At 44.3% G+C, this 26883-nt stretch overlaps 1 protein-coding gene across 2 annotated transcripts in view; it reads left to right on the plus strand.

Moving 5' to 3' along the window:
- Window positions 1–26883, plus strand: part of LHFPL3 (LHFPL tetraspan subfamily member 3) — a gene marked incomplete at its 5' end in the record, with an annotated part of 266350 nt that overhangs the window by 157578 nt on the left and 81889 nt on the right. For both annotated transcript variants that reach the window (XM_081927889.1, XM_081927888.1), the window contains one exon: window positions 13797–14033. In XM_081927889.1, coding sequence (XP_081784015.1) covers window positions 13797–14033 — 237 coding nt within the window. The remainder of the gene's footprint in view (window positions 1–13796; window positions 14034–26883) is intronic.

Below are 26883 nucleotides of genomic sequence, written 5' to 3' on the forward strand. Positions count from 1 at the left end.
TGTGTGAACTAGCCCTAGGTAACACAGTGGAACAAGGTCAAACCAGTGTTGGCAGCTCTCATACACTGAAACTTCTTTGGGGGCCAAGCTCTATATTACATTCTTGTTGTTTTTGTTAAATAGCAACCATAGGTGGAAGGCAAACCCAGACATAATAAATCCAATCACACTTTTAATGTAGTGGGCACATTCTGCCCTTACTCTGTCTGATGTGAGAGCCCCAGTCTCCCTAGGCATGCCATACCTTGCGGCTAAGCCTGCATTCTGTTGCAGAGTAACTTATCTTCCCTAACAGAGAGCGCTATACTGACTGGGACTAGGTTTTATTATCTTATTATACTTGTGCCATGCTTAATGCACCGGCACCCGGTCCAAAAAAATGGCTGGTTAAAAGCCCTTTGTGGCTTTGGACCAGGGTACTTCATAAGATGGACGCGGGTGGCGCTGTGGGTAAAACCTCAGCGCCTAGGACTTGCCGATCGCAAGGTCAGTGGTTCGAATCCCCGCGGTGGGGTGCGCTCCCATCGTTCGGTCCCAGCACCTGCCAACCTAGCAGTTCGAAAGCACCTCCGGGTGCAAGTAGATAAATAGGGACCACTTACCAGCGGGAAGGTAAACAGCATTCCGTGTGCTGCTCTGGTGCCGGTTCGCCGGAGCAGCTTCGTCACGCTGGCCACGTGACCCGGAAGTGTCTGTGGACAGTGCTGGCTCCCGGCCTATAGAGTAAGATGAGCGCACAACCCTAGAGTCTGTCAAGACTGGCCCGTACGGGCAGGGGTACCTTTACCTTTACCTTTACTTCATAAGATTGACCATCTCCATGTGTCCCACCCACTTAGATCTCCAATGGAGGGCCTCCTACAGGTTCTCCCACCATCCGAGGTGAAGCTGAGGGCCTTCTTGGTGGTGGTGCCCACATACGGATGCCTTGAGTGTGTTGGCACCTCTCACACCAGCATTTGCAACCCTATTTGTGTGGGAAATCAGGTTTCCTCAAGAGGAATCTTCCTAGCGGTGGCTTCCCTCTCCAAAACTGGTTGTGTGAAACGGCCTTACCTCTCTCTTTCAGTAAGGATCTGGAAATTCTGAAGATTTTCTCCCTTGCCTCAGCCTCTGCCATTGCTACTGCCATTATTCATAACCCGCATCCTCAGTGAGGGGGACGCGGCTGTCGCTGATACTCTCCCCGCTGCCGGGTTTGGCGAGGCATCTGCTTTCTGAAAGGCAGGGAAATGTCACTGTTGAATGTCAGAGTAGATGAAGTGACGGCCTAGCGGAGGATCCTCGAGGGCCTATTGTCCCTTCCTCTCCTTTTCTACTTAATGGAACTGTTAAAAAGATCAGGAAGAGCCGTAGATGAGATACCGTAAGTGAAGAACAGCACATGACAGGCAGCACAGACCAGTGAGACTAATGTCTGCCCCTCTGATGCATGAGGGAGTGTGGAAAAATATTGCTTTGTTACACAAAACGTACCTGCTCTTTGTCATTCATAAGGCTACTTTGCAAAAAAAAAGTCATGGTTTCCTCCCTCCACCACAAACATTATTTTTATTTATTATATCTCTGTCTCCTTCGGGGCATACTAAGAAGGCTTTATTTCAACAGTTATTTCTATCTTAAAATATATGTTTTAATAAAGGGGTTATTAAACCCCTTGGTACTCCCCTTTGCAACCAGCAGTTGGTCCCTTTAGCAGTTGGTCTTTCTCTCTTTTTCTGAATTATCCTTGAACTTTTCTGCAGTCCGCCCACCAAAGCAGTTGTTTGTTGTTGGGATGCAAAGAGTTTAACACAGTCAAATTATTTCTTGTCAAAGGATTAAAAAAAAACCAGTCCAGCATAAACAGGAACTCCCCAGGCTGATTTCTTAATGCAGATGCAGTAAACTTTTGGCATATAGGTTTATCAGGTAGTTATCAAGTAGACAGCTGCTAAAATGAAAAATGTTAAGCTGATAATGTAATAAATAACAACTTGCACTTCCTGGCTGAGCTTCAGAGAAACCCACATTTTAATATATTTTTAAGATGTGGGAGACAGGTTTCTCTTTGAACTGTTACTCCTTGTGCTTCTACTGTGGGTGGCTTTTGATGGGGCTACATGAGGGCTATCTTGACTCCATGTGGTCCTTTGGATCTTGACCCCTGGCCAACAGATGGAAATAATTTAATTTGTGTTATAAGGTATTTTTTGCCAACAAAGGTCCATATAGTTAAAGCTATGGTTTTCCCAGTAGTGATGTATGGAAGTGAGAGCTGGACCATCAAGAAGGCTGATCGCCGAAGAATGGATGCTTTTGAATTATGGTGCTGGAGGAGACTCTTGAGAGTCCCATGGACTGCAAGAAGATCAAACCTCTCCATTCTGAAGGAAATCAGCCCTGAGTGCTCACTGAAAGGACAGATCCTGAAACTGAGGCTCCAATACTTTGGCCACCTCATGAGAAGCGAAGACTCCCTGGAAAAGACCCTGATGTTGGGAAAGATGGAGGGCAGAAGGAGAAGGGGATGACGGAGGGCGAGATGGTTGGACAGTGTTCTCGAAGCTACCAGCATGGGTTTGACCAAACTGTGGGAGGCAGTGGAAGACAGGAGTGCCTGGCGTGCTCTGGTCCAGGGGGTCACGAAGAGTCAGACATGACTAAACAACTAAACAACAACAACATAAGATATTTTGGATGCCTCTCTCAGTAATGAGTCAAATCCTGCCTACTCTGAGTGCAAAGAATGGAGCGTGGAGCAGCTTTGCTGAAAACCAGTATGTTGCTGACTTGTGGAAGCCAGGTGATCGTTTGCCACACCTCAACCCGTGTGATGTATCAGCAGAGAATGTAGTGCCCCAGGAAAATCTTCAGAGATTTCCTGCTCCCAGCAGGCACCTCCTTCCAGAGTCCCGGGTTAAGGAGAAAACTCCTTTCCCACACAGTTCAAAGTGGCAAAGTGTTTATTGTCTCCAGACACAAGACAAAGCAAAACACTCCTATCTGCTATATACAGGTTTTTCTGCTCTTGGAAGTAAAGAGTCACATGTTAGATCCACTAACACTATCAGCATGCTAGTTAATGCTACTGTGTAAAACCCACAGCCTCTTCCCCCAACTCTTACGTGTTCAGAGTCTGAGCCTGACACAGACAGGACAGCATCAGGAAATGAATGAAAATGAAAGGGATGAAAGCAAAATGAAGGAAAGCAATGCCCCAGAGACTATTATACCTGTCTCTATGTGTAGGTATGGGGGGTGGCGCTGTGGGTTAAACCACAGAACCTAGGACTTGCTCATTAGAAGGTCGGCGGTTCGAATCCCCATGACGGGGTGAGCTCCCATTGCTCGGTCCCAGCTCCTGCCAACCTAGCAGTTCGAAAGCACGTCAAAGTGCAAGTAGATAAATAGGTACCGCTCCGGCGGGAAGGTAAACGGCGTTTCCATGAGCTGCTCTGGTTCGCCAGAAGTGGCTTAGTCATGCTGGCCACATGACCCGGAAGCTGTACGCCGGCTCCCTCGGCCAATAAAGTGAGATGAGTGCCGCAATCCCAGAGTCCGTCATGACTGGACCTAATGGTCAGGGGTCCCTTTACCTTTACTATGTGTAGGTATATTTCCTGAACCAATGGGAGAGTGAATAACTCAACAAGCCATACACTTGACTTTGCTGGTACAGTATTGCTGTGATAACCCAGTGCACCTGGCACTCTTATCTCAGAACATTCAGATGTGGGGCACATGCTCCTCAAGACATCAGACCAAGCTCTGTGCAGTTTAACCAGTTGTTCACATGACACCAATGCAATATAGCCTTCTTCTCCCACACCATGCCACCTTGGTCAACACATTCATTTCACAAGGCCACCACACTACTGAAGCTTTCAACAACCAGCTCTTCCAGCACACAAGTCATGCTCAGCAGGAGTACAGGGAGAGGGGTACAGCAATGACCATGGGTACTTGGGGCGGAGGGCTACAAATAAAGATACTCTACGCTCTTCTCCTCCGTGAACAGGCCAGCCAAGATGGTGCCCAAAGCCAGGAAACTGGACTGGTCTAAAGATGTCTTGAGATGAGGGCAGTGCCATGACTTTTATTTCTTGGGGGGGGATTCCCTTTCTCCCTATGGCTCTCCTACGAAAATATAAACAATGGTGGTGAGGTTTAGAGAAATGAAGCATTGAAGAAATGAAACATTCTTGTTCTTTGAATGTGAATAGTCAAGTTGTTCCCTCTGTTCTTTACAGTTTTAATTATCTATTTAACGTGTATTTTTTCCATTCTACAAATGACTCCCTTTTTCAAAATATTTTCTCACTACTTGCCTACTTTACATCCCAACCCAGAGCATTAAGTTAACCCCCCCCCCAAAAAAAAAAAATTTGGCCAGAGGTGAGTGTCAGGAATAAGCCAGCTCCAAGAGAAGGTTTGCAGCCAACTGCAGAAAACACCCAGGAACAGAGAGATTTTGATGATAGTCAGGCGGCGGGGGGAGGAGGAGCCAGCAGCTGCAGAATTCGGCTCTTTCTGACCTTGACAGGGAAGCTGATAAGGCAGTAGCTGAGAGCAGGCTAGAACGCAGTCAAAGCTCGCCTGAAGCACAGTCAGGCGCAAAAGAACTCAGAGATAGCATGTCAGAAAAGAGGTGGGGGCTACTCCACCAAGTCCAAGGAGTTGGCGAATGGGAGGGTTGCAAGACAGGAAGCAAAACAAGAGATGTAAGGTTCGTAAGTTCAATTGCTTCTGGCCATGCCGTAAGGGATCTTCAGAAGGATCATCTTGAGTGATGATGCCAGAGGCTTTGTTAGAGCCGTCCGCTGTTTGTTTTTGCAACAAATCCTCCTTTTTAATTAGCTACACTTACTGTGTTATCAAGCTGGGAACCTGGACTCCTGACAGAGAGTGGCATCATCCTGCGTCACAGCTAGTTGAAAAGCAACTTCCAAATGCTCACTTTTAGTACAATAGATTTGTAGCAGATCTAGTTGTTCTTTCCTTCCAGACATCACCTCTGCTGGAGGGTCAGGTCATTTCCCCAGCACTCAAGTCACAGTATCTGTCTCGTAAGAAAATTCCAATTTTCTTCCCATCAAGCTTATGTCTAACAATGGCAATTGTTCTGGGTAACCTGAAATCATGGAAATCATGGAAATCATGGATACCTGTTGGGTATTGCCAGTAATATCACTAGTGACAAGCAGAGCCATTCTTCATCCCTCCCTAAGTCAGTATTTGAATTGATTTTCATTTTTTCTATTTCATTTAATAATGTACAGTGGTGCCTCGCAAGACGAAAAGAATCCGTTCTGCGAGTCTCTTCGTCTAGCGGTTTTTTCGTCTTGCGAAGCAACCCTATTAGCGGATTAGCGCTATTAGCGCTTTTAGCGGCTTATCAGCTTAGCGGATAAGCGGATTAGCGGATTAGAAAAAGGGGGGAGGGGAAAAAACCCGCAGGAACTCGCAAGTCTTGCGAAGCAAGCCCATAGGAAATTCATTTTGCGAAGCACCTCCAAAACGGAAAACTCTTTCGTCTAGCGAGTTTTCCGTCTTGCGAGGCATTCGTCATGCGGGGCACCACTGTATTCCCTCTTTTGGAGGAGCTTCCTCTTCAAAGCAGCTCACCATCTCCCATAAAAACCAGCTGCACTTAACAATAATTATTCATATGCTGAATTGTTCCCGCACTGAACTACTAAAGCAGAGGAGTTCTCATATAGCTGGGGATACCCACAAGCTTCCGCGTTCTTCTTCTGTGCCATAATAGTGTCCTGCCATGTCACGAAACTTCTGCTCTGTCCATCTATCCTATCAGTAGTAGTATATTTTATATATTTATTTATTTATAAAAGTATTTATGTACTGCCCTTTCATAAAATATCAGGGCAGTAAATAGTTCTACTTCACTGGACCATTCCTTTGTTTCATAAAATCCATATATTGTGTGATGGGGCGGGGCAGAAACAGACCTCAAAGCTGTTTACAAAAAGCTAGTTTGTGGTGTGGACCTAAGGAGGGAGGAGAACACTTTTTTATACTATGGAAAGTTTTATGAGAAAGCTGTACAAAGTGGGGATGGGGAATAAATCCATTCAGTTCACATTTTAATGGAAGCTTACTAACGTTACCTAATTTGCATGCCCCAAATCAAAACAGTAACCACCACGCAGCTGTGGTTGGTCCTTAAAAATTCGCACCTCTCCGCATTTGGTGATGCAGTTCTCCAGTCCAAAAATATGAACAGAAAAGCATACATTGCTTATAAGAGTGAAAACAGTGTGCACAAATTCATTGTGTTAGGAGAAATTGCCTGCAAAAATATGTTTGTTTTTTTAAAAAAATGTGTATGTAAATTGCACAACAGTAGAAAAGCACATTCAAAAATCCATGTGAATTTTCATCTGGAGTTATTTTGTTTTTTTAAAACAATGAATAATTTTGAAATGCAGAGGACAGAGCTTAAGGCTGGAAAAAACCAAGAAACTGAGAGAAACTTAAATTGACAAATTTGCCCATCCCGAGAACTTTCTATTTACGTCGTCTCTAAACCACTGATAAAAAAATTAATGTTTTCCACTTGAGAGCTGCATCATTAACGTCGAAGAGAGGGAAGCCAAGCTAAAGCGATACCAGAAACGCATGCTGCCAAACTGGCAGCTGAACAGATGAGCAGATGTATTATGGAGCAATAATACATCTGCTCACTGAAATTTCCTTGCTGCAGAAAAACTCTTGAGGCTGATTCTCAACGCAGAAGGTGCCGCTAGGGACTGTGGTCCTATTTCTGATCTTTTGGTGAGAAAAGGTAGACAGCCAGTGTGTTCCGCTCTTCTGTTCTGTTTTTCCGCCTGCTAAACACCTTCTTCCTTCCAGTTACCTTCATTTCCACTCAAACAGGTTTGAGTTGCTGGCCAACCACCAGATACAAAATCTAACACCTGTCTGCCAGATGTCTGCTGTTGTATATGTCACTGCTATGCCATCTGCCCTGCAACCTGGCAGGGCTTCTCTCAAGAACTTGGAATCAAAGCGTATTAATGAGGGGAATAATTTCATGTATCACCTGCTTTACAAAAACTCTCTCCTTGAACCTACACAAGATTGCTTCCTCGCCATCCTCTTTCTTCAGAGCATCTGAGTGATGCCGGTGTATTCCATTTTTTACTGTGTGGTCCTTGAGTGTGTTTTCCCCCAGACTGGATTTGTGGCAATTTTATATTATGAACAACTTCCTTCTTGTAGGCCTGGTTCTGTGACAATGAGCATTCACGCTGCATTCAGGGTGTTCCCATTAATCATTTGTCCATCCTACACTTTTCAATGCATTTCTCCATTACAGTGGTACCTCGGGTTAAGAACTTAATTCGTTCTGGAGGTCCGTTCTTAACCTGAAACTGTTCTTAACTTGAGGTACCACTTTAGCTAATGGTGCCTCCTGCTGCTGCTGCCATGCCGCCGCACGATTTCTGTTCTCATCCTGAAGCAAAGTTCTTAAACTGAGGTACTATTTCTGGGTTAGCGGAGTCTGTAACCTGAAGCGTCTGTAACCTGAGGTACCACTGTACTTTCCAAACCACAAAAAGTCTCTCCGTGTGTTTTTTTAATGGATTTGTTTCACTTGAGCTATAGAGCTCTTTAAACTGCTTGAATTGTGCAAACGGTACGTCCTTGAATCTTTCCCACAAAATACTGATAGCCTAGAGGCCCTCAGACTCTTGTGTCGGGGACTGTTTCTGCATGGGCCATTCTGTGTGTCACCGTCTGTGGAGCTGCAATCTCAGACTTCCCCCCTTAATTCAGTGGATTGATGTGTTTTGTAAGCTAACAGCCTCAACTAAGTCCTCTTATCTGAGAAACCGCTGGCAAGCCAAGACAAAACTGTATCTCAGGCGAATTTGTCTTTATTAGAGTGCAGCTTAATAAGCACCTGTGTGTCCTAGCCTGAAGAACTTGGTGGCCCATATTCTGCACTTGCGGCAAGAACTGATCAAGGTCCGGTGGCAGCAACGTCAGTGCATCAGCTGCTGTTCATAGCTTGACAAAGCATCCGCAAAGTAATGTTGACATTTTGGCTCTTGCCAGCTTGGCAAGTAGTGAGGGGACAGGGGTGAAGAGCGGAAGAGATCTTGTCCACATGGGTCTGCAAACAAAGCCAGTGGGTTCAGCCAGAAGCTATGTTGGCCAGCAGGTAATGGCTTTTTCCACCTGCCTTGCCTCAGCCTCCAGCCCTAGGAGCCTTCATAAGGGAGCTGTTTCCAGAAGAAGAACTGAGAGGGGAGAGAGACTCTGTTTGCCATCAGGGGGTGGTTGGTTTCACCTCTGCTGTACCTCCTCGAGTCTGAGGAACCTTCAGAAGGAAGTCGCTGCCATGGGCATTATGTAGATGTGTTTCCCATATATCGAGAGTGTGTGTATGAACTTAACAGTGTTTAGTTTATCTTTCGTGTGGTATTTTGTTAATGTTGTTAATATTGTTTTATAGATTATAAATGCACCATATAATATGACTTTTGCTTTAGCTGCGGTGTTTAGATTATGTTTTAGTTGTGGTTCGAGGGCCCGACCCCCGCGAAGTGAAATGAAGACACAAGGACACGTGATATAAGGTTAATGGGCTAGAAAAGGCCACAACTTTATTGATTACAGCAATGAAAAGGTATTGGCTTAGGCATTGGATCGAAACAAGTGGGTTTACTCACCAGGGGTTCATCACCTGTTGATGCTAATCCAACTATAGGCTCACCCCTGCTGTCACCGCGGGTCGTGCCATGGCCTCCCGCCAAGCAGGCATCGGACAGAAAACACGACCGCCAGATTCCTTTAACGGAATACCCCTAAAAATTGAAGGCATAGGCGATGGCCACACCTAGCACTTCGACACACCACAACACATTATTCCAATGCCTAACCGCCACCCGAGCCAAAGGCTCGCCGCCAATACCTTCAAAGCTGCAACCAATCCCCGATGCTTTTGCTGACACTAGCTAACCAAATGTCGTTCCCCAGATCTGATAAGTGGACGCCGTCATTCTGGTATAAAGCTTGGTCGCCGATCCGGATACGGTCATGACGACAATGAGGAATGAGGCCAGGGAAAGGCTGGCACTGCAGGCTGCTGAACACGCCCCCACCGCGGCACCTGGTTGGGTGGCCACCGGGGGGGCGTGAGTGCCAGTCAGGTGAGCTGGAGGCAGGGGGCAATGCCCCCTGCTGGGTGGTGCTCGGGCTCCCGCCCACAACCACTCCCCTCTCTTTCAGGGAGGAGAGTCTTTGTTGCTCTGTTAACAGTGCTTTATAGTTTGTAATTGTTTTGCTGAAAATTTGTTATTTATTCTGTACGATATATGCTGTATTTGTGATCTTCTGTTATATTCTATCATGGTTTTGTTACTAGGCTCAGGTAGGTAGCCGTGTTGGTCTGACACAGTTGATTATATATATATATGTAAAGGTAAAGGGACCCCTGACCATTAGGTCCAGTCGCGGACGACTCTGGGGTTGCGGTGCTCATCTGGCTTTACTGGCCGAGGGAGACGGCGTTTGTCCGCAGACAGCTTCCAGGTCATGTGGCCAGCATGATTAAGCCGCTTCTGGCGAACCAGAGCAGCGCACGGAAACGGCGTTTACCTTCCTGCCGGAGCGGTACCTATTTATCTGCTTGCACTTCGTGCTTTTGAACTGCTAGGTTGACAGGAGCTGGGACCAAGGAATGAGAGCTCACCCCGTTGCGGGGATTCGAACCACCGACCTTCTGATCAGCAAGCGCAAGGCTCTGTGGTTTAACCCACAGGGCCACCTGCATCCCATATATATATATATATATATATATATATATATATATATATATATATATAATGTCCAGTAGCACCTTAGAGACCAACTAGGTTTGTTCTTGGTATAAGCTTTTGTGTGTACACTTCTTCAGATTTGTTGTTTAGTCGTTTAGTCGTGTCCAACTCTTCGTGACCCCCTGGACCAGAGCACACCAGGCACTCCTGTCTTCCACTGCCTCCCGCAGTTTGGTCAGACTCATGTTTGTAGCTTCGAGAACACTGTCCAACCATCTCATCCTCTGTCGTCCCCTTCTCCTTGTGCCCTACATCTTTCCCAACATCAGGGTCTTTTCCAGGGAGTATTCTCTTCTCATGAGGTGGCCAAAGTATTGGAGCCTCAGCTTCACGATCTGTCCTTCCAGTGAGCACTCATGGCTGATTTCCTTCAGAATGGATAGGTTTTATCTTCTTGCAGTCCATGGGACTCCCAGGAGTCTCCTCCAGCACCATAATTCAAAAGCATCAATTCTTCAGCGATCAGCCTTCTTTACGGTCCAGCTCTCACTTCCATATATCACTACCGGACTTCTTCAGATACACAGATGGTTTTGTTATTTATTGTTCGTAAGCCACTTTGGGATTCATTTGACTGAAAAGCAGCATAGAAATATAATAAATCAAATCCACCAAATCAAATCCCTAGGCTGATTTGCATGTACACAGGAAAGTAGCATCATCTTGTTTTGGGAAGTTGGGAGGGAAATGGTGTCAATGAACACAGAAATTGCCCAGTTTTCCTTGACAGGGAGGATATTGCAAATGATTGCTCAGTTTGTGGATTCCAATATCAGCAGGAAAGATGTGATATCCCCAATTCAAAGGAGGGCAGTGGGGGATGTGTATCTTAAAGGCACATACACCTGCCATAGTGGATGTGTGACACACCTTTCATTGACAGCTGCCACTCCTACTCTTCTTTCTGTACTAAACCATGGCAGCAGTGAACAAACTGTGAAAATGGCAGTCAGGCAAAAAAGGATGAGATTGCTTGCAAAGAAAATTTCCTGGTCCTCTGGGAAGGATTAAAAAGTCAAAATCTACCCTTTCAAATAAAAATGATAGGTAGATTTTATAAGTATCACTTCTGCTTTAAAGATCTTACGATCTTATAACTGAAAAATGAAACCTTGCTGGGACTGCCTCTCAAATACTCACCTGTGCTTTCTAGCATGCCAAATGAAAACTGTGCCTAGGTAATCTTATTTAAGAGTGTACATGTGTACTTCGCTTTTAATTTATTTTTTGCATGTGAAGACTGCTAATTCTCATAACATTTATTAAATAGTGCATTAAACTAATGGGGGCTCCTTTTCCTGGTACTGCATTCTGAAGATGGAGTTAATTTCAACGTAACTGAGATTTTGTTTTCAAAAAACCGTGTAAGTTCATTTTAATTGTAAGTAAGGTGGACAACCGCCTGCTTTTCTCTTCCACATGATTTCAGCTTAATTGTTGCTTCTGAATTATTATTTCTACAGTGTTCAAGGCATACAATGTAAGCAGCTGCCGAAAAAAATAACACTTAATTTTCTTAACTATATTTTCACACCTAACATCTATTCACTCTTCCAAGCAAACCACATTAACATACAAAGCAAAGGTGTGTCTTTTGTTCTGTGTGACTTACTCTGTTCACTTTCAGTGGTTGTGACAATTATCCAAGAAGAACACCCCGCACTAATTTAGGATTTTTAATAATTTAAACATCAATGAGCAACAAAATAAATATAGGAGTTGAAGTACCTTGTATAAAGAGCTGATGTGAGGTCTGTGCAAGTGGCCCAATAGAAGCTTCCCCTTTTATTCAGGAATTGTGGAGAATTCCTAGTACAGTGGTACCTCGGTTTAAGAACAGCCCTATTTATGAACTATTCGGTATACGAACTCCGCAAAACCGGAAGTAGTGTCCTAGTTTGCGAACTTTACATCGGTCTACGAACAGAAGCTGAACAGTGGAAGGGCACGGGCGGTGGGAGGCCTAATTAGGGAAAGCGCACCTCGGTTTAAGAACAGTTTCGGTTTAAGAATGGACTTCGAGAATGGATTAAGTTCATAAACCAAGGTACCACTGTACCACTGAAGGTCTTCATTGGGCATAAAAAGGATATTGCTGGGGAAAGACACAGCCAGACGGGCAGGGTATAAATAATAAAGTTATTATTATTATTATTGTTGTTGTTGTTGTTGTTGTTGTTATCAAGAGACCAAAATGTGGATGACAAGATTATAACAGGCTAGAATTGCTGTGGAAAGGCCTTTCAGAAATGTCAGGCGTGATCACCTCTGTGAGTTTGTTCAAGTGAAGTTGGCTTGACTCTCAGCTGTTTGGTCTGCTTCTGTTTGGCAAGGAAACAGAAAGCAGGGAAGAGTTAAGCAAACAAGGTACAAAGTGACTTGAGGCAAATCTATGACACGCTTTTAGGATGCATGTTCATCACTTTTTGACCACTGATGGTTCATGAATCAAGAGGCAAGTGGTAGAGAAAGGAAAGTCTTTCCCTGGGCCAATGACATTTCAGACGGCTTGTTTTCTATACGGAAGGGGAGTTGGAAACCAGAAGTAATTTTCTTATAGAAGAAGATTAATGAAGTTGGAAGAACTGCAAGACAAAATTATCCTGGAAATCTTAGGGCATTTCATCATTCAAGTTGGACTCTGATTAGAAACTTCCCCACCGCTGCAAGGAGTTAGAAACTTTCATTCATCAGTAAGAACTTGAAAAAGACTACTTGTTAAATGGATGTTTTACCAGAGATTCATAATATTTGTTGTTGTTTTTGTATATGGTAGAAAACTTACATTAGCACAATACAGATACTATTTGGATATACTATTTGCGTCCCCAGATCCTGCGCGGTCCCCCCGTCATGTGGAATAACAACTCAAGACAACGTGCTATGGGATTAAATTGGCCACAACTTTATTAAATTTCAAATGTGGGGGGGGATGGGCCGGCTCTGGAGAACATATGTTCAAGCAGAGATAGCTACCCCCGTTACGCCGCCGCCACAGGGGAGAGCAATGACGACCTTTCGGCGTACGGTCAAAGCCTCCCTTCAGAAAACCCCTTTAACGGGGAACCCTGGTATCGCCGCCACAAAGAGGAAGATGGACTAAAGGATTCCGCCCAAGGCCTGATACCGCCAAAGTTGTGACATTTTGCTACGGGAAAGGCGAAACCTGCCAATGCAGGGAAATTCCTTCCCGGCCCTTTAACAGCGACCTTAACGTAGCAGCGCCCGCATACCTGTGAAGAAAAGTTAACCTGCAAAACCTGTGAAGAAAAGTTAACCTGCAAAATAAGACATTGACTGAGGGTGGGTAGGGTGGGAGAAGCTCTGGAGCCAAATGAGAATTCCCAGGTAAGATCCTCCCTCCTTTGTGTGGGCAGGTAATCCCTCCCCTACCTGGCCTGGTCTCCTTGGCAACTCTTTCCCCAGGTGGGATTGGACAACTGACTGAGGTAGGCGGAGACCTCCAGGTATCCCACCTGAGGGAAGGCAAAGCCAAGCCTATGCTGTTGGAGCCGCTCCAAATCTAGGGGCTGCACGCGTCCACGCAAAGGGCGCCCCCCATTTTAAGCGGGGAGCGGTCATTATTTGCTCCACAGACTTTAAATTTACAGTGTGTCAATTTGCTTTGCATTATGAATGGATGTATCAACTTCCCTGCTTGTCTTGCAGCCCTAACTCTTTCCCAAAAGTCTGAGAAATAAGCAAAAGAAGTTGTTAAAAGTGCAGGTTTCCCACCCACCGACCCCCAAAAAAGTTCATAAAACTTCAAGTTTCTGAGCAGCATCATAATTTTCTGCACAGTGGATATGTCGTGGTTGTCTTGGACATAAGCAGGTTACGAAGTTTTGCATCGCAAAGTAGAGACATTTTAATAACTGAATATGGGAATGGTTGTGAGATATAAACCTCAGTCATGTGATTCTTCTGTCATTCTCTTTATTCCTCTTTCTTTCTTTCTTTTCCCAGCTGCCTGTCTTGTCCTGGGCTGTATGATTTATCCTGATGGCTGGGATGCAAAGGAGGTGAAACGGATGTGTGGTGAAAAGACAGACAAGTACACACTGGGGGCTTGTTCAATCCGCTGGGCTTACATTCTGGCCATCATTGGAATCCTGGATGCCCTGATCCTCTCTTTCTTGGCATTTGTACTTGGCAATAGACAGGACAGCTTACTAGCAGAGGAACTCAAGCTGGAAAACAAAGGTAGGAGGAACTGCTTTGGGAGGCTGTGTTACTCTGAACGGCAAGCGAAAGCACTTAAAAACAACCCATCTCCATTGTCTGTGTAAAGACTCGCGCTTGCTCATAAGTTACCCCCCCCCATCCATATTAAAGAACTGGTCCTTAGTATTATTGACCTTGTCAAATGGCACCTTTTGGCTTCTCCCCTTCCTTCCCCTTTCATTCTCTTGAGTGGCAAAAGTTCCCGTGTAATTCCTGTTCCTGTGTGCTGATGCCCAAAGGGATGTTACTCTGCCTTGGAGGGCAAAGAAAAGCACACAAGGCAGCAGTGATGTTGACGAAGACTGTGGAGGAGGGCACCACTAGCTGGTGAACTCAGCAGAACTCAGATCTGGTTGTAGTCCTTGTTCTGCCTCATTACATTGCGTTTCCCCGGACAAGTCTTTTACTGCGCAATCCGCCAAAGCAATTCCTGTCGGATTCAGTGTGCCCACCCATGAGGCAAGATGAAGGGGCCACCTCAAGCGGCAGGATCCACCGGGGCGGCAGATCCCCCTGCAGACCTTAATTTCTTCCCCTTGTTTGAGATGCAGATCTCGGCTCCCACATTCTTCCCTGGTGGGGAGAGAGGTGTCATTTTTGTCAGGTGCCAAAATGTCTTGGGCCAGCTAAATACAGTTAAATATATATAGAGAGAAAGAGTTTTAGTCTTAGTTGCTTTAGGTGGACGATGGATATATCAAATACAGCTTTTAAAAAACAATTATTAGAAAATGCAATCTTTGTGTATTTTTAACAACACTGTAAGGAAACCTTTCATCTCCTAGGATAGGAACCAAGGATAGACAAACCTGCCTTGGTCTATTAGTTTATTTCACCCCCATATTGTCTACTCCAAGGTTAGCCATCATGCTGCCCTCCAGATGTCATGGGCTACAGTTACCATCTCCCCATGCTCCTATTAAGATTTTTCCTAAGTTTAAGAGCAGCGCAGGAGGTGGTAGGGGAGGGGGAGCGAAGGTTTAACACTTTATTCTTGCTGTGACCCACCCCCTTGTGCTGCTGACTGGGGAACAGCTGGGAGTGGTGAAAAGCTTGCCAGGATACGCACATTTTCCAAGGCCTGTTAGGGAATATGGTTAATGCCCAGAGAATGAACAAAATTCATTTGGATAAGGAATAAAGACCTTTTAGAAAAGAAAACGCCACAATGGTTATCACCTATAGAAGCGCTATCAGTAAAGAAGACCTTTAAAGGAAATTGGGGTACCTATAAAGATATTGCAGAATTTAAATAAGGGAAACCAAACTTAAAAAAGAGAGAAGACATACAAAACTGGATCAAAGACTGGGTCCAGTATTTCCAATTAAATGAGAAATTCAGGAAAGACAAAGAAAGAGTATTTTCTGAGGAAAACTCAGTACTCAAAAAAGTCTTATTGGGCACTAATAAAAATTAGTTTCAAAAATTTATAAAATCTTATTAGAGTGGGGAGCCTAAGGAAGAAATGACAAAGACCTCTATGATCCAACGGGCAATTGACTTAGGACACAACATCGATAAGGCCTCTTGGGGGAAACTGGAAAACCACAATAAACTGCATGCTATACCCTAAAAGAGAACCTACAAAAGGTTATATATAGATGGTACCTCACCCCTAGTAAATTTGTAAATATGTATAAAAAGGAAACCAATTTATGTTGGAAATGTGAAGAGATTGAAGGGACATTTATACACATGTGGTGGGGCTGTACAAAAGCCAAAGAGTATCGGGAGAAGATATACTCAAAACTGAAAAAGATGCTCAGCGTCTCATTTTCCAAGAAACCAGAGGTGTTCTTATTGAATATAGTACAGGGGGAAATACCCAAGAAAGTACTTAGTCTTTTCCTCTACACAATAACAGTGGCCAGAATAATTTATGCCCAAAGGTGGAAGGACAAAAATAGTTCCACAAAAATAGACTGGCAAAATAAGCTAATAGAATACATGGAGCTAGCAATGTTGACTGCAAAGATAAGAAATCAGGATGAGTCGGATGTAAAAGAAGAATGGGAATACTTTGGCAAATATTTAAAGAAATATTACAATCAGATAAATTTCCAAGGGCGGTTAGATATATGAGCAGCAGTTAAAATAAGCAGAAGAAGGGTGGTCATTAAGGAGATGCAGCTTAACAAGGACTAATTAAGAACCCGCAGAGGGGTGTGTATGGAAGTCAAAGAGTGTAAGATAAACAATGACAATGACTGATGTACTAAGACATGTAAAATGCATAAATGAAAAAAGAAAAGAAAGTATTTATTGGTTTTAAAAAGTATGAACAAAATTTGGTCTATATATACGTATTTTTCAAGGTGTGCTGAAGATTATCTCTATTGCCTGGGAAATGTGCAGAATTCCCTCTTCATGGAAGGATTATGTACACATTCTCCATAAGGCCTGGTGAATGTGCACAATACTGCTCCACTCATATCCCCCTTAACATGAAACACAAAGTCAGTTTCCTGTTCTGGTTTGAGCATTATGGCTGAAAGGCCACCAAAAAGGAATGAAGAAACGCAACATCTGGCCTTTACTGAGATCCATTTAGCAGAAAGCAGAGAATGGTGAAAGACTGATTTTTAATCCATCTGGGATATTCTGGATGGCACTTCGTGGTCATGATATTGTGGGAATCTCAGGTATAGAAAACTGCAACAACAAAAAATCCAAGTTCTGCTTCCATAGAAAATACAATCTGTGCACTGAAAGTAAATATAGCCTTGGAAATGCCCGTAACCCTCTCAGTTTGAATTGCGTGATTAGGTTTTGATCAAACACTGTAGCATCCTAAAAAGCAGCTTACAGCTCAGGGTTCTTTCGTCATTGAATTTTCCCAACCTTCTTGCACAATTTTTTGTGTGCAGTTTTGGCTTCCTTGGCCAAAAACTTGAGGCTGATTCATGAGCAACTCTTCACTGGAAAGTAGTTCTTTGGGAGCTGCCAAAAAAAGATCCACAATGTGGTATTAGAATTGCTTTCTAAAAACAATTGCTTTCAAAAGGCAGCAGATTTCTAGTTCTCGTGGTTAGAAAGATATACAGTACTAAATAAGCACATGGGCATTTTCTGCTATAATCTTAGAAGCATTTAGAATAAGGATCCTCCAACACTTCACAGAATGACTGAGGAAAGCTTGGGAGAAGGCAATGATGATGAAATTTGCAAGCAAAAGGAATGCTGTTAAATATAATTGCCAAAATAAGTTTATTTGGAGATGGGCCTTGTTCATACAGTGCTGGAATGATAAAAGTAGCAGATGAAATACCTCATTACAACTTATTTACTTTAATGTAGCAAACCGACACTGTGTAGACTTTTTTGATCTCTCGGTTTTCTCGCTTCTTTGTCTAGTCCTTGTTTAAAGCCGTCCAAGTTGGCAAATAAATTATGCAAAAGAGTAAAGCAGGAGAACTAAATACATAAGACTTATACATGTCTCCTCAAATATGCATAATGTATACAGAAATGGGTTTACATTTATGCATGGGCAGCCATTTCCCCCACCCCATCTAAGGGTCACAGAGCTTTGGATTAAGCCACTATCTGTAAATACTGTTCTATTTATCAACCTAGCCATTAAGTATCATAAATTCGTAGAACTGTTGAGTTGGAAAGGACCCTGAGGATCACCTAGTCCAACCCCCTGCAATGCTGGAATATGTTGGAAAACTCGCACCCTCGGGAGAGGTTGGCAACTCTCCCAGGCTCCTGGGGCTGGCATCCCCGCAAGTCCAGGAAGATCATGATAGGCGACATCTCCCAGCGTGGAAGATGCACACCCCCTTCTCCCCCTTTGCATACCAGCAGGAGAAAGAAGATAGCCAGAAAGTCTACATCTCTACAGTTTATTTCTGACTTTACAGCTGTACAAAAACATGACAGTACAGTTCAGTCTCCTCCAAGCAAGTGACTCAGACTTCCTTCACATGTGCAACAGGAAGGTCTCATATTACACACAGAACAAAGCTCTGTAAATCCTGTGAACTCCCGGGAACATTCTTTCCCACAGCTAGACACATCTTGTGATGTAAACATTGAGCTGCCAGTTTGCAGCTGCGTTGTATTCATATTCCAACAAAATATGCAGCTGTCCCATATGGGGATCAAACCTGCAACCTTGGCGTTATCAGCATTGTGCTCTAACCAACTGAGCTATCCCAGTGTGCCTCTTGAATGATTTGTTCAAGGTAACACTAGCTCCTATGACTAAACACTTGGTTAACTGAAGACTGAATAACAGCACACTTTCTCATTGTGCTGTTCTGTCTGTCGATGGTATGTGGTTGTGGTTGTTTAAAGTTATAATGAATCGGAGCAGTTTGCCTTTTATTTATTTCTTTAGGATGCAGCCAAGTCCATAGGCTTTTGCATACTAATGCTGCTGTTCTCCCACTTCCCCCTGAACTCCTCATTCAAACAGCTAAAATAATAACAATTAATCTCTAAGGCAGGGGCTTAACCAAATAATCTGAGCAGCTGCCCCCATTGCAGTGTTATTTACTGTTGCACTTCCTCACGGGTAGCATTACTGTGTGAGTTATTAAGCTCTTGAAGAATGTTATCTCTTCACAAAGGCTCTAAATTTGACCACAAAGCCTTCGGAAGTGGCAAGACAGTTGAGAATGAGCCCTGGATTATAAATATCGGGATTTTTAAAATATTGAGCCTGAGCCTGAGGCACTGTGAATGTGTCAGAGTCAGGTTTCCTGTTCTAAGCTGACATCAAAGGATTCCTGCGAACTGTGCAAGGGTGTCCGAAATATTATGATGCCCCACACATTCAGGCACTCACAGACACACCTTGATTACTGTCCTGAATTTGGTCCCAAGGACTTGCTGGGGAGTAAGCTGGGTATGGGGGTTCATTTGGAGGGTTCAGCTTCAAGGTAAAGATTTGGACTTGATGACTACAGAGTCTGATAGATATATATACCTTTACATCCCAGTCTTAGATGGGACTCATAGTAGTCTCCCATTTAAGACATTGGTGAGGTCTGGAGAGCATCTTGGTTTCAGCAACTCTGCAGTTTCTGCCAGGTACTCAACAGACCATTCACTGGGCCCCATCTCAAAGACCTACTGAACCTACTGAATCAAGGTTGAAGAAAAGGAGTCCATCGTGCTACACTTACACGCACATTGCCAAAACATTCCTCATGTTATCTGCCCCCTCTTTTTCCATTTGATGTCAGACATGTGACTGAGGAGAGCCTTCTTGGTTGATGCTCACCTGGCACCAGTTCCGAAATCATTTTAGCTGTGGTGCCATTTTATTTGCCTGGGGTTTTTATAGTGTAAGCTGGGTCTGAGTTGTTGTTTATTAATCCGTTCCACTGAATTGTATCAGGGTTGTGCGCTTTTTTTAGCTGCTGCTTCCAAGAACAAAGGTTGACTAAATTTACCCAACTGATGCTTCAGACAAATGGCACCCCACATGGTTAGGTCCGATGTGGTTCCTGGTTTCCATGGCAACCACTCTGCTCCCATAAGGAACGAAGAGGGGCATTTCATCTGGGCAGGTGGGAAAACAACATACACATGGACATTTCCACTCATGCTGCTCTTCTCGCCCACTGGGAAGGTCAGAACACTTTTCAAGTTGTGAGGCGAGGCACAACCTTAAAGCCCTTGGAATGCATCAAACTGTGAAGAACACCCTCATGATTCTTAGCTGTATATTTAAGCTTCCCTAATTTTGGAGATCAGTTGGGTTTTATTTATGTTTCTGATCTCCATAGTCCAGATATGCGGGTAACATAGTCACGTTCCACAGCTGGATCTCCACAGTGAGCCTCGGAACTACAAAAGTGTTTTAGGAGATGTAGGAGGTTCGAATCAAATAACGAAAGGGTGAAAACAACCTCTGAAGGTGACTGAACCTCCCTTTCCCCTTGTGATATATTGGTGGGCAGCTCAGGAGAAGATTTGGGCATAGAAGAAGATAGAGTACAGTCACAATAGCTATTTCTGCAGAACTTTAGATTGTTCAAAGCACATTCACATGCATTATCTTTTGATCCTTGGAAAGTCCCATAATGTAGACACATATTTCTCACCACGTGATAGAGGTGGACTGAGGCTAAAAGAGAATGACTTAACTAAAGCCAGCTCAGAGCATAGAAAGTTGTCTTATATCATGTCAGTCCATTGGTCCGTTTTGCTAAATATTGTCTCTGCTGAGTGGCTGCCATTTTCCAGGACCACAGGTAGGAGTCTTTTCCAGTCTTACCTGGAGATGCCAGTGGCTGAACCGTGGACATTTTACATGCCAAGCATGTGCTCTTTATTGCCAGAAATAATCAACTTGTCCCCCAGAAGCAGACTTCAATGTGAATCGAAAGATGCTGCTAACATTTCTATTTTAAACATCAAAAGTTCAAAATAGATGGTTGCCTTCCTGGAACTATGCTGGTTCACCGCTATCCCAGTACAAATAGCTTTAATATAAGGGGGGAAATCTCTGTGTTAACACCAGTTTCCCGAGCCTCTAATTTACTGGTACTCAGCTTCATTTATTGAGGTTTAACACAAATGTTAGGGATAGGGATGCAAAATGCATGCTGGTTATAATCCTATTACATGCTTACCTAGGAGTAAGACCCAGTGGGACTTCTGAATAGGCATGCATTAGGTTACATTGCCAGGGATAGTAACCTTCTCACCCTTTTTCTGGGATACCTTTCAATCCTAGTCAGTGTGGTAAGCAAAAAAGAAGTATTATTTCTTTGATTCATACTGTCAACCCAATGCAAACAATCCTCAGTTTTGCTATCATGGAAACAAGGTGTGATGGTTCCAAAAATACCTAATCATGGTTTAGTGCATGGGTGTCAGACACAAGGCCCGCGGGCCGAATCCGGCCTGCGAGACCTTGTCATGTGGCCCGTGTAGCCTGGTCTATATATATCTGTGAGGTCTGCGCAGGCGCAGACCTCCCCCTCCTCCAGCTACCTAGCCAAGACTTATTTGACACGGCGAGGGCGGGGTTGGATATGGGAGGCTGCTGCCGCCGCTGCTCTCAACTTCTTTTCGGGCTCGCCGGGGTGAAATAAGTCCCGGCGGGAGCGCAGAGCGCCTGCGCAAGGTGGAACGCGGAGAAGGGCAGAGCCGGCTTCGCGCGCGTTGGAAAGAGGGAGACTGAGAGCGCGCTTGTGTTTCAGGAGCGCGCCCTGTGAATACTCGGGCAGCGTGCTTTTGCTTTGCTTTTCTTTATTTCTTTAGCCGCGTTTCCGCACTGCCCAATGAACAGCATCCTCTGCCTCTGGGGATTCGCGATTCAAAAGCAAATTCGATACGTAAATAACGTCATGCGCGGCTTCCGCAAGGTGTGTGTTGCAAAAATTTATATATGGGGGGAAAGCTGATAAGGAATTGGTTTATTTCATGCAATTTTTCCCTCAATGTTATTACAGGGTCCAGCCATCAGTTCCCGCCCTCCTCAAAGGTTTAGGGTAGGTAGCAAAGGGGGGGGGGAAATCCAAACAAATGCTCGATTAAAATTTGGGGAATGAGAAAAATTAAAACCTGCACATCTTGTGTAACTTAAACACCAAGACAAACAGGAAACAATTTTTATATTCATATATGTATTCAAATGAAATCAAGGTGAAGTGTTCCATGAGCCAGAAGCTCTGCATTACTTAATCCGGCTGTTAAAGGTGTCATGGGCTTTGAAGACACTCGAACCGGCCCTTTGAGGGTGACCAAACTGCTGATGCGGCCCCCGATGAATTTGAATTTGACACCCCTGGTTTAGTGCTAGATGAATAAGTCTTAAAGGATCCAAAGGCTTGCATACGCTTTCTTCCTATGCGTTGTGATACATTCCCTTGTGTGTCGTGGCTCTGTTCATGGTCTGTGGCAGAAGCCTATTTGCCATATTATTCCAGCAGCAGAGTATACTTTGTAGTTGTCCTGAAAACCCGGATGGGAAACTAGGATTTCCTGTTCATTTCCCGTCCTAGGTTGCAGGAGAAGCATGCACTGTAGCTTACTGGAAGCTAGGCAGTGATGATGGGATTGCAGTAACTGAGTGGACGGAGAGCAAGGAAAAGGGACTCTATAAACCTGAGGGTCCTCCAAGGCTCCTTCGCCTTGGTAAACCGTGGGCTGTTATTTCATCCAAACCAGCTCACTGCTTGTGAGCTCCTGGTACTCAGGGAGGCTTTGCAAAAATGGTTCCAACAGGTACTGCTGCAAAGAGTTCCCCACATACTGATGATTCACACAATATTTTCTCCTCTAGGGGTGGAGGATAGCCATCTTAAATGACCTGGAGTTCTTTTGGCGTGTAATGTGTAGGGCACTGCAGAAGCTTTTCAGGAGTGGTGCAAAATTCCATTTCTCAACCACCTGCTTACTGTAAGGAGAAAATTACATATAAATCACCCATGTGGTGTAATTAATACAAGAATTGGCTGGCTCCCTAGATCTAAAGCGCAGGGCTAAATGCACTCTCCAGTAAGAGAGCCCCAACAGAGTTTAAAAGTCACAAAATATGCAGTGACAGTGAAGCATTGGGAATATAGGCTGTTAGACCTTTTAATATCCCATTTAGTCCACTGACAGCCCTCCCCCATTTCTACACCTCTCCCCAACAGACCACACTGTTTAGTAAGTTTAAATGCTTTACTTACAGAGTTCAAAGGTTAGATTCATGTGCTATTCCATGCAGCAACAAGTAAACACAGGCAGAAATCTTGGGATAAAAAATATTCTGAAATAGCTCTAAGCGTGCTGTCTGAGCTTGTAACTTGGTGAGTTCACATGGTGAAAAAGAGTGGACAAAGAAGGAAACTTAACTTCCCTCCAGGTGAGGGTGAGGGGCATGACCTAGCTGAGTCTAAGAATACAACTCTATGATCTTAACCCCTTCATGCATTAACTAGCCCTAAGCTTGTTAGTTATATCTGACTGCGATTTCCCACATATACTTCCTTTAGAGAGCTGCCATAAATTCACTGTAGGTACAAAACCTCCTTTTAAATGTCTGGAAATGAAATACTCTCAAAGTAAATTCTTTAGTCTTTGATTGTTATTCCAGTGGGGTCTTATGTCTTTTAGAGGTGAAGGGTACACCAAAGTGCACTTGAAATGACAGGACATGTTTTTAAACAAGATATTTCAGAGCACTAATTGGGAGTTTGGGGCATGAGAGGCACTCGGTGACATATTTAGAAGAACAGGCACGAAAGGGCATGGCTCTGATACTATAATACAACCCTAGGAACTGTCAGCATGGAAGGAAGGGATGTGGAATGGTAAAGTGATGCTCTTCTGAGGGTGAGGATCAAGAATTATTTCATGGTATACTGCTGTGCTCCTCTGCCATTTCAAAGTTAGCCTTTAGCTTCTAATTCCTGGATTTAGAGCAATCGTTGAGATCCTGCTGAGAATTAATTGGCACGTGCCCTTTAGCTTATCCAGAAAACGGGACTAACGGGTAAAGAGCAAGCCTTGCCGCCTTCCCTCGGTCAGTTTTGTCTTTTTCATGCTACCCTCCTGCTGTTTGGTTGCTGGTTGTTAGCTTTATTCAATGCAGGGCAAAGATGACACATTATTGAGAAAAATAAATACCCTCCACTTCCCGCCATAGCTGCCTTGTTATTTTCTTGAAGGAGGCTGACAGTCTCCTCCCGAACATGTCTTTCTAAGGTCTCTGTGACATGATTAGCTGCTGTAACTTTGCAGTCGGCTACCACGCTAGCATTTGTGCTGGTTTTAAGGGACTATGCAACTCCCATGGCCACCAATTAGGCTGCAAGTCGGTGACGTTTCAGGTAAAGCGGATCTCAGGCAAAGGAAATTGCTTGTGTGTGAAGTGCGCCTTGATTGACCTCCTGGAGTCAAGGTCTTACAGGAGGAAGGGAATCAATTCGTTATATACACTCGTCTCTCCAGAGGAGCTGCAGTCCCTGGTGAAATCTGGAAGCTGAGGTTCAGAAGACTTTAGAAATTAAATCCGTACCGATGGAGGACACAGAAGATGTAGAACATATGTAACATAACAGCTCTCTTCAAATATATGAGGAGTTGTCATATAGAAAGTGGGACAGGCTTGTTTTCTTCTTCAGTGGAGTGCAGGGCTAGAACTAATGAGAAGGAAAAGCAAGGAGGCAGATTTTGGTTAATCATTAGGAGGAACGTTCTAAGAGGAAGAGGTGTTTGGCGTGCAACATACGATCACAGTAGGCGGTGGGAAGTTCTGCTTTTCTGCAAATATTTAAGCAGGAGCTCCATGGCCCTCTGCTGGGGATGTTGTTGTTCCATAGAATCATAGAATCATAGAGTTGGAAGAGACCACAAGGGCCATCGAGTCCAACTCCCTGCCAAGCAGGAAACACCATCAGAACACTCCTGACATATGGTTGTCAAGCCTCTGCTTAAAGACCACCAAAGAAGGAGACTCCACCACACTCCTTGGCAGCAAATTCCACTGTCAAACAGCTCTTACTGTCAGGAAGTTCTTCCTAATGTTTAGGTGGAATCTTCTTTCTTGTAGTTTGGATCCATTGCTCCGTGTCCGCTTCTCTGGAGCAGCAGAAAACAACCTTTCTCCCTCCTCTATGTGACATCCTTTTATATATTTGAACATGGCTATCATATCACCCCGTAACCTCCTCTTCTCCAGGCTAAACATGCCCAGCTCCCTTAGCCGTTCCTCATAAGGCATCGTTTCCAGGCCTTTGACCATTTTGGTTGCCCTCCTCTGGACACGTTCCAGTTTGTCAGTGTCCTTCTTGAACTGTGGTGCCCAGAACTGGACACAGTAATCCAGGTGAGGTCTGACCAGAGCAGAATACAGTGGCACTATTACTTCCAATATTCCTGCACTGTGTAGGGCACCTCAACTGCATGATCTCCAAGGTTACTTCAAGGTCCCTTTAAGCCCTAAAATTCTATGAACCAGTAAATATGTTGCCGAGCATTATATGCAGTAAAAGCAAGAATGACCATGGTAGCAAAGAACTTAAAAACCTCTGGAAATTATATGCAGCGCTTAAAATGGACAGACGCAAGCCATAAAACGACGTACCGTATTTTTCGCTCTATAAGACGCACATTTTCCCCTCCAAAAATTAAGGGGAAATGTGTGTGCCTCTTATGGAGCGAATGCAGGCTCCTTGGCTTCAGCGATAGCAACGCGAAGCCTCCGAAGCGCAGTGGGAGCGCTCCCGCCGTGCTCTGGAGGCTTCGGGTTGCCTTCACTGAAGCCTAGAGAGTGAGGGGGGGTCGCCTGAAGCCTTGCAGCACAGAGGGGGAGAATTTTTTTTCTTACTCTCCCCCTCTAAAACAAGGTGCGTCCTATGGTTGGGTGCGTCCTATAGAGCGAAAAATACAGTAACTCTGTGTTGCCGCTACCACTAATTCTATCTACTGTTTTTATAGATGATAACATCATTTTTCACAACTTAACCAGGTTGTACTGAATTAACACTGCAGCTAAATCCGTCCAACTGTGGTGGCCCCCCAAAAAGCACCAGTGAGTGATATCACAAGGCCTGCTGTCTAAAATCAGGCCAGTGTCCGGGCTTCAGACAATCTAGCAGAAATGCGCAGGCAATTCTCATTTCTATGTAGGGTCTAAAATAAGGCTTTATGTGATGGCTTGTGTGTTTTTGCTCCTGCTCAGAATTATGTTCTTGCATATGACAGGGAAGAGAATTAATCGGAAGTGGGGGAAGATTTATAATTTACAAACCTGGAGTGTTCCCAGAGAGCCAGTGTGGTGTAGTGGTTAAGAGCGGTAGTCTTGTAATCTGGGGAACCGGGTTCGCGTCTCCGCTCCTCCACATGCAGCTGCTGGGTGACCATGGGCTAGTCACACTTCTGTGAAGTCTCTCAGCCCCACTCACCTCACAGAGTGTTTGTTGTGGGGGAGGAAGGGAAAGGAGAATGTTAGCCGCTTTGAGACTCCTGAAGGGGAGTGAAAGGCGGGATATCAAATCCAAACTCTTCTTCTTCTTCTTCTTCCCCCCAAAATGTTTAGAGGCATGATGCCTAGGATTGAAACAGTGGGGCAGTGAGTCCTCCAGGAGTGAATTTTGTTGTTGGGGATAAAGATACTGACGTAGAACATTTTTTTTAAAAGCCACTCTGAAAAGCTTTTCAAATTTCCAAAGCAAATACAGTGGAGCCTCGCAAGACGAAATTAATTCGTTCCGTGAGGCTCTTCGTCTAGCGGTTTTTTTCGTCTTGCGAAGCAAGCCCATTGACAGCTTAGCGGATTAGCGCTATTAGCGGTTTAGCGGCTTTTAGCGATCAGCTGTTAAGCGGCTTATCAGCGGATCAGCTGATAAGCGGCTTAGCGGCTTAGGAAAAGGGAAAAAACCCAAAGGAACTCGCAAGACTTTTTCGTCTTGCGAAGCAAGCCCATAGAGAAATTTGTTTTGCGAAGCGCCTCCAAAATGGAAAACCCTTTCGTCTAGCGGGTTTTCCGTCTTGCGAGGCGTTCGTCTTGCGGGGCACCACTGTGAAAGGAAGCCTAAACCATAGGGGTTAAGAATGGAGACCATGGGCTAGGGAGTCTGTGGCTTAAATCTCATCTCGGCACCAAATTTTCTAGGTGAGTTACGGCCTTGAGAATCTCCATATGCAATAAGGGGATAAAAATACTTCCCTGCCTCAAATTGTTCCTGTACAAATTTCTAAAATTGTTGTTGTTGTTCTCATTAATTTCATTTCTATACCACTTTACATTTTCAAGATAAGACTGAACGCTGTTTACAACCTGCAAACATCAAATAAAACAATCTAGAATAAAACATTACTGTAGAAAGTCAAATATAAAGCATACATTCAAAGCAACGTAATTAACAGGAAATT

The sequence above is a fragment of the Podarcis melisellensis genome, assembly GCF_964234715.1.
Source record: "Podarcis melisellensis genome assembly, chromosome: 10".
Taxonomy (NCBI): domain Eukaryota; kingdom Metazoa; phylum Chordata; class Lepidosauria; order Squamata; family Lacertidae; genus Podarcis; species Podarcis melisellensis.